Here is a 7,337-nt window from a genome sequence, read left to right on the forward strand (position 1 = left end):
TTTTTGTTTTTTTCCCTTCCTTTCTGTAAGTTTCCTTCTAGTTCATAACAGCATCATTTGCTGAAATGCACTTACTTTTCCTCTCTGCAGAGGAGCCTTTTCAGAAGTTTTCCTAGTGAAACAAAGAAGCACTGGCAAGCTCTTTGCTCTGAAATGCATCAAGAAATCTCCTCTCACTAGGGACAGCAGCTTGGAGAATGAAATAGCAGTATTGAAAAAGTGAGTATATATATAATTTTTTTATATATAAACATACAGCCATACTGCCCCAAATCTGAGAAACTAGATAGATTAAACAGAGCAGTACTCAGGGAAGAGAAAGTTAGAGTTAATGCTTTTTCAGTACTTATAACACATGTGATGCAGAGAAGGAAGCTGCTTAAAGATGAAGAGTCTGGTTCTTTATTGTTGRTGCCTGAAGAGAAGACGCTACCACACAGGGCAAAGGAGGACAGCCACAAAGTAGCTCAGTGAACTTTCTTTCATGATTAAAGCAAGATGACTATTGGGCTTTCAGCTTGAAAAACACTTTTGTCTCTGTCAGATACATCTGTGACCCATGTTTATTTCTGCAGAATAAAGCACGAAAAYATTGTGACTCTGGAAGATATTTATGAGAGCACAACCCACTTTTACCTGGTCATGCAACTGTAAGTATTAGCAGAGTCACATCTTTCTAGGCCACAGAGAAAGAACAGTGGTAGGACCAAGGTTATGCATCCTAGGTCAGGACCTATGTACAGGAGTTTGTCACATTTAAAAGTTGCATGCACAAACATTCCTCACTAATGAAGTAAAAGCTACATGGTTTGAACTAACATGAACATTTCTCATACTCTCTCAGCCTGTGTTCACTCTAGCAGTAAATTTCTAAACCCAGATTAGGATCTATTCATGCAAATTAATTCATCCCAGTTTAGCAGGACAGAGACAGAGGCATTTCTAATTAAAGCTATGCCATGCAGGGTTTCTGAAACTGAAAGTAGGCAACGTGTCAGCTTCAAAGAAAGCACCTTGCAGTGGGCATCAGCTTCAGGTAACCTGGCTACTACTGCTAACTTGCAAATTTACCTAAAGGAAGAAGTTACACAAAAATGCACACCAGGCTGTGCATTAGGTTGTGTAACGCAGACTGGTACCAGTTCTGTGCATGTTTCTGAAAGCCCATGGGTCAAACATGCAGGCAGTTGCATCACAACCTTGCCCTGAATTCACTAGCTTCACCAGGAATGTTTATTGATGCTCAAAAACTATACTTAAGAGTGCTTGCTGGTGTCTAAGTCTACCAAAGTATGGCAGACCAAAGTACACCAAAGTATAGGAACAGCTGAGCTGTAGATAGAGATGTAAAAGGGCTGAAAATTTGGCTTGCCTCAAACATGAAAGCACAATTAGATTTGTTTAATGTTCAGTCTTTTTCTTTCTGAACTATCATTTCAACAGAGTATCTGGTGGAGAATTATTTGACCGAATTTTGGAAAGAGGAGTTTACACTGAAAAAGATGCAAGCGTGGTAATCCACCAGGTCTTGACAGCTGTGAAGTATCTCCACGAAAATGGAATAGTTCACCGAGACTTAAAGGTGAAACGTGTTCCCTTGAAATAACAACGCCTTATAGATTGATGTATCTGCAGACTTTTCTAAAGCACGTAGTGTAATCTTACAAACCCTCAAATCAAAGTTTGACTCCTAGCTTTTCACACCAAAAACAGAAGCAGGCACCACATGAAACAGCATAGTGATTCTGTTAGCAGACTGCACCAAGATACTCTTTGCACTGCCCAGCAGGTTACCCTAACTCCTGAACCACCACACATCAGGAATAAGCTCATGCTCTGTCCTATGACCTTCCATTGTTTCTTGGAATTTTGTGTTCACAGCCTGAAAATCTTCTTTACCTTACTCCTGAAGAAAACTCCAAAATTATGATTACAGACTTTGGCTTGTCTAAAATGGAACAGAACGGCATCATGTCCACTGCCTGTGGGACTCCAGGATATGTTGGTAAGCCAAGGATCAGGAACAGGTTTTCATTAGTGGTCTGTCCGGAGAAAAGATTACACTTTTACAGTATGCTACCTAGCAGAAAAGACGGAAATATATAATCACATCAACAGCATGTACTAGTAACAGATGCACCATGTATGTGAACATTGAACAATTACTAAAAGAATTTTAGCACAAGGAGCTTTGTTTAATTTCAGCCAGAAGGCATTAGCTTGATCCACAGATTACTGGTTGAAACCTTAAGATGCAGGCAGAAAGTCTCAGTGGTTGTTTCTATGATAGTAGTACTATGTGTCATGTAGTTGGAGTCTTCTCTACAGATAYTCAAAACCTGCCTGGATGAAATCCTGTACAATGTGCTCTAGGCGACCTTGCTTGAGCAGGGGGATCTGCATGATCTCCAGAGGTCCCTGGCAACCTCAACCAYTCTATGATTCTGTGCTTCACTTCCAAAAACCCAATGTCCTAAAGTAGATACAAAAAGGACATATTAATCCTATCAGTAAACAGAGGCATRTCAGAGGCCAGGCATACTAGAAATCACCTTTTTCTCCAATATTGCTTGTTTTCTTGATTATGTTTTGCTTTTCTGCAGCCCCAGAAGTCCTCACTCAAAAGCCATACAGCAAAGCTGTTGATTGCTGGTCCATTGGAGTCATCACCTATATCCTGTGAGCATCCCACTTATTTTCCTAGGAGTACCCACCTTGTATACAGCTTCACATACCTCTGCAGAGTGAAAGTGTTGATCTGGACCTTCCAGCTTTGTGCTCACAGTAGCAATATATTCTTCCTTTGCACTAATTCACTAGATCATAGAAAGCAAAGGGATTTGTGGAATTAAGTATCAGGGAGGAGATGAAARGAAACGCATTTTTTCCACTACATGCTTCATCCCATGTTTTGTTYTTTTCTGTTGTCTACAAATACTGCTCAGTCTTCCTCAGTACTTTCTGTTTCATTTCCTCCCACACCATGCAGCTAGRTAACAGCTGTGGCTTTGTCCTTTTGCTGCTGCAGTTAAGTTTTTAATTCTTTTTGCATTGAGATGCGAGGGACAGATGGGGCTATAGAGGTCCCTTCTGTTCTTCATCCAATCCTGTTGCACAAGTAACCAAACAGAGCTAAAGAWGAGCAAGTGCATACATGGGCTGAGGCACTGAAGTACCACTCTCTTCTGGTCTGTTCCAGGCTGTGTGGGTATCCTCCTTTCTATGAAGAGACTGAATCTAAACTGTTTGAAAAGATTAAGGAAGGTTACTATGAGTTTGAATCGCCATTTTGGGACGATATCTCTGAGTCAGGTAAAGCTCAGACACTGGAAAACACTTTGCTCTGTCTCACAAATGCAGTGTCTGCAATCCAGAGTCGTCTTAATCACAGAYGAGCCCAAGTAGACAACATTGCATAAGAAATGAAGCTGCAACACTCGGCATCTCCCAAGCACCCTTCCCACACACCGGCGGGGATGTGAATAGCAGGAAGTGTTGCACATTTAAACTGAGTTACACTAAGAGAGCGGCAAACCCCCAGCTGTGGGATCCGATTGCAGAGGCTCCCAGCGCCGCCCATGGTGGGGGTGATGATACCAAAGCAGCCTGCCCTGGTAGTTTTGGTTGCACCAACATCTTAGCAGCATTTTTTGAACATCCTCCTCATATACATACAAAAAAATCTGGCAGAAGATTTGTTTGGATGTAATAGGAAGCAACACTACCCTCCTTGCAAAGAAAAAGATTGGGAAAGATGTAARTTCCCTTTAAGCCAAGGTTTAAAGGAAGTAGGATAGGACAAGCCTGCTATGTTTAGATTTTCTTATGCTTTCTATTGGCAGTGAAAAATTCTGCTTAAAATCATGTAACTTAAGCATAAAGTTTGGTGCATCCTCGGATAGATCTTTTTTTCATAAGGAACATTTCACTATGAATATATCCGTTTACTGATGTAATAACACAATAGTAGCACGTCCTTCTTGAGGTTGATAGTTGCAGTGTTTGTCTACTAGTCTGCTATGTCCTGCTAGAATCATATCCTGGAACAACAAGAAAATAATCTTTTCTCTCTGCTTCTCCTCCTCCTCTCCCAAACAGCCAAGGATTTCATTAGACATTTACTGGAGAAAAATCCAAACACAAGGTTTACGTGTGAAGAAGCCCTGAGGCACCCATGGTGAGAGGAACACAACTCCTGGGAGTTAATGTTGCCAACTAGTGACAAAGGGGATTTACCAGCCTACGCATTTAGATCCACATGCTTAGTTGTAACTGAGAGACTGAGAGGTGTTCTCCTAATCCCCATTAACATCACTATCTGCCTTGGAGTGGCCCTGTGTGTTTCTTCTTTGTGTGTGAAAAAAGAAAATGATGAATAATTAAAGTACAATTTGCATAATATTTGCCTCCATAAGCAGAGGCAAAGAAGAAATCCCATTCTGAGCTTTTCCAAGCTTTTAAGTGTGTATTTGTATTACATTTTGTTGCTGTTTTTCCTTTGGGTTTAATTATTGCTGATTGAATATACAAAGCAGTTAGTTGCTTCTAGAATGCAGAATGCCTTACAACTGCCATCTGCCTATGAGCCCATTTTCTTCTCTCCCATCTGCAGGATTAATGGAAATACAGCCCTTCACCGTGACATATACCCATCTGTCAGCGCACAGATTCAGAAAAACTTTGCGAAGAGCAAATGGAGGGTAAGTTGTTTGCTGTTGCCTTTTAGCAACAAGCAAGGCTTCACCTGCATGGGTAAGCACCCAAAAGCTGAGTTCCTCCAAAAGCCACCTGAAAAGCACATACAGTTAGTGTTTATAGTATTCTTAGACCAATATCCCCTGCATAATACATAGTGGTAGATTTACCACAAACACAGCAATATAGTACCCCTGCCAACAAGTAAAGGGTGGGGGGTAAGCTTTTTACCTTCATAATGTAGGACTGAAATTGCTGCTCCATTAACAGAGCTCTTGGAAGCTTAATCCAGCCCTTCCTTCTTTCAGCCTTGAACATAAACTAGAATTTCCTCTAWACCAAGCATTCTTGTAGGAATTTACGTGGAGAGAGGAATTCTTTAGAACCACTTGTTTCATGGCATTTTAGATACTGTCATTCAAAATTCAGCTCTGATCTCTATTTCACACTTTGGGGTAGTTTATAGCTGTTCCCTGTGATTTCCTTATCTAGAAGTGGTTGTGATCTTAAAAAGCATCAGCAGTTTGTAGTCAATGGAAACCTCGGTGTATATGTATGGAATGAGTTTTCTCTATATTGTCCAAACAGACAGACAGTGCTAACCAATACAGCACTATCATCCCTATATGTGAATTATTGCTTAAGAGAAGATGTGCAGTGCCTCCATCCTGTAGTGCTCACACAGCTCAGCTTCACTACATGTTCACCACAGGATTTTTGTCTTCTTTCTCAGCAAGCCTTTAATGCTGCAGCTGTTGTGCACCACATGAAGAAACTCCACATGAATGGTCATGCAGTGGGTGAAAACAACCTTCCTGTTAYACAAGTCTCTGAAGCATCCAGACCTAACACACCTAACATTGTCAGCTCAGGAATGTCAAATGAAGACAAGACCGTATCATTTCCTCTGGTACCCACATTGGGCTGTCAAAACCTTCCCACACACCTGGAACAAGACACAGGAATGACGGAGGGGAAGCTGCAAAAGCACTCCATTAATGGATCCCTGCCAGGAGACAGCAGTCCAGTTCTGCCAGACCCTCCAAGCTCACCAAACAGAACTTCTTGTGGCTGCAGCTCAGCCTGTGTAGGGCATGAGAGAGCAAAGGCATCCTTTTGCTCTGAGACGGTGCTTCTTAAAAAAGCTGCAAAATCCCAGTAGGTATCCAAATTGCTAGCTATAACCACTGACAAAATATATGTGATGAACCTTTCTGCAAATGATTGGCTGACACATTAAGTTGCCAGCCCAGGCGCTGGTATAAAGGGTGAGGAACAGGGATGGCAGCCAACTTTTAGGCTGGGTGGATAGCAGCGGCCAGCCAAATGTCTTCTATGCTTCTGTGAACATCAGGGGAGGCACACTGCCCAGGCTACATGGAAAAGCTTGCAGTGAGCCGAGCTAATGGGGCTTCAGCTGCCATATTTGACTGACATTAGTGCACAAGCCTTCCAGAAACTGAAATTGCCTATGGCTAAAGCTACTGCTGCCAATTACTCAGCTGGCGTTGCCTAACTTGAACCTCCCTTTGCTGCAGTGTTAACTGGCACCACAACTATACTTCATGTTCAGCAGCTGATACTCTTTATATTAAGAATAYAATTTTAATGCACCTGAAGAATGATCATAATTATTGCTATTTCTCTCTTTTTTTCCTCCTCTTCCAATTCTTCCATTTTCAAACAGTCCTTTCAACTCAGAAGTTCTTGTTCCAGTGAAAAATGGTAAACACTTTCACTGTGGTACTGGGCAAACTGGAGTTTGTTTGATCATGTGATGGGGAAGTCAGGCACTGGGCTCTCCCATCTTCAAAGGTACGTATACCACAGTCCAGCCACCAGCTGCTTTACGTTAAACCCATTAATGAAAATGAATGAAAAATAAAAAGGCAAGAAGAGCAAAGTGAAGTACAATCGTGCAAAGATTCCTCCCTGTCTGACCATAGATCAGATTAATTCTAGACTCATTAAGTTACCATTCTCAGTGCATTATATACGATCAGGAGGAAGTATTACTATTAGATTCTGCAAGAAAAATTATTCCTCAAAGGTGAACATATGCTTAGTTCTCCACAAAAGCTGAATACAGTGAAGTGAGCCACATGCTACAATCTTTTATCACATTCTCTACTGATGAGATTATATGAACAGAATTGTAATATATAAAGGATTAATAGAAGAGAGAAATGCAGGTAGGATTTACTACAGACCCCAAATAGGAATTGAAATGATTGGTCATGCAATAACCCTTTAGAGACATGGCATATAAAAGGATCTAAGCTGTTCCTAACCCCTGATGCTTCTGCTTATTAAAAGAATGTTTTGAAGGTAGCAGTCTAGTAAAACAAAGTTCAAACCTCGTTTGAAATTCTGTCTCTTGCAGAAACAGAAGGGCTGTTTTACTCTTTTCTGCACTTCAAAGCCAGACATCAATAGTGCAAGCAAGAAGACAGGAGGCTGTGTCCTGCCAGGAGCAGATGGGCAGCAGTTTCTCAGAGAGCGGTGACCGACCAGTGACAAGCTGCACGCTTCTTAGTCCTGGGAATTGATCAATGCAGTGACCTCAAAGTGTTTCTGGATTGTTAACACTGGGAGATGGCACTTTAGCAAAGGAAAGTCTGAGGCTTCTGCTAGCATTTTCA

General features: G+C 41.5%; 1 protein-coding gene across 2 annotated transcripts in view; it reads left to right on the top strand.

The window, feature by feature from the left end:
- CAMK1G (calcium/calmodulin dependent protein kinase IG) overlaps window positions 1-6,480 on the top strand; it is a 9,481-nt gene extending 3,001 nt beyond the window's left edge. The window contains exons 2-11 of one of the 2 annotated variants that reach the window (XM_085300422.1): window positions 91-219; window positions 576-650; window positions 1,444-1,582; window positions 1,882-2,005; window positions 2,604-2,679; window positions 3,200-3,312; window positions 4,099-4,177; window positions 4,613-4,700; window positions 5,408-5,853; window positions 6,383-6,480. In XM_085300422.1, coding sequence (XP_085156548.1) covers window positions 91-219; window positions 576-650; window positions 1,444-1,582; window positions 1,882-2,005; window positions 2,604-2,679; window positions 3,200-3,312; window positions 4,099-4,177; window positions 4,613-4,700; window positions 5,408-5,853; window positions 6,383-6,473 — 1,360 coding nt within the window. In that variant the 3' untranslated portion in view covers window positions 6,474-6,480. The remainder of the gene's footprint in view (window positions 1-90; window positions 220-575; window positions 651-1,443; window positions 1,583-1,881; window positions 2,006-2,603; window positions 2,680-3,199; window positions 3,313-4,098; window positions 4,178-4,612; window positions 4,701-5,407; window positions 5,854-6,382) is intronic. The other variant, XM_085300423.1, reaches the window with a different exon arrangement.
- The last annotated feature ends 857 nt before the right edge of the window (window positions 6,481-7,337 follow it).

This window comes from Rhea americana, unplaced genomic scaffold, assembly GCF_003343005.1.
Source record: "Rhea americana isolate MKP2758 unplaced genomic scaffold, rheAme1 scaffold_163, whole genome shotgun sequence".
Classification (NCBI taxonomy): domain Eukaryota; kingdom Metazoa; phylum Chordata; class Aves; order Rheiformes; family Rheidae; genus Rhea; species Rhea americana.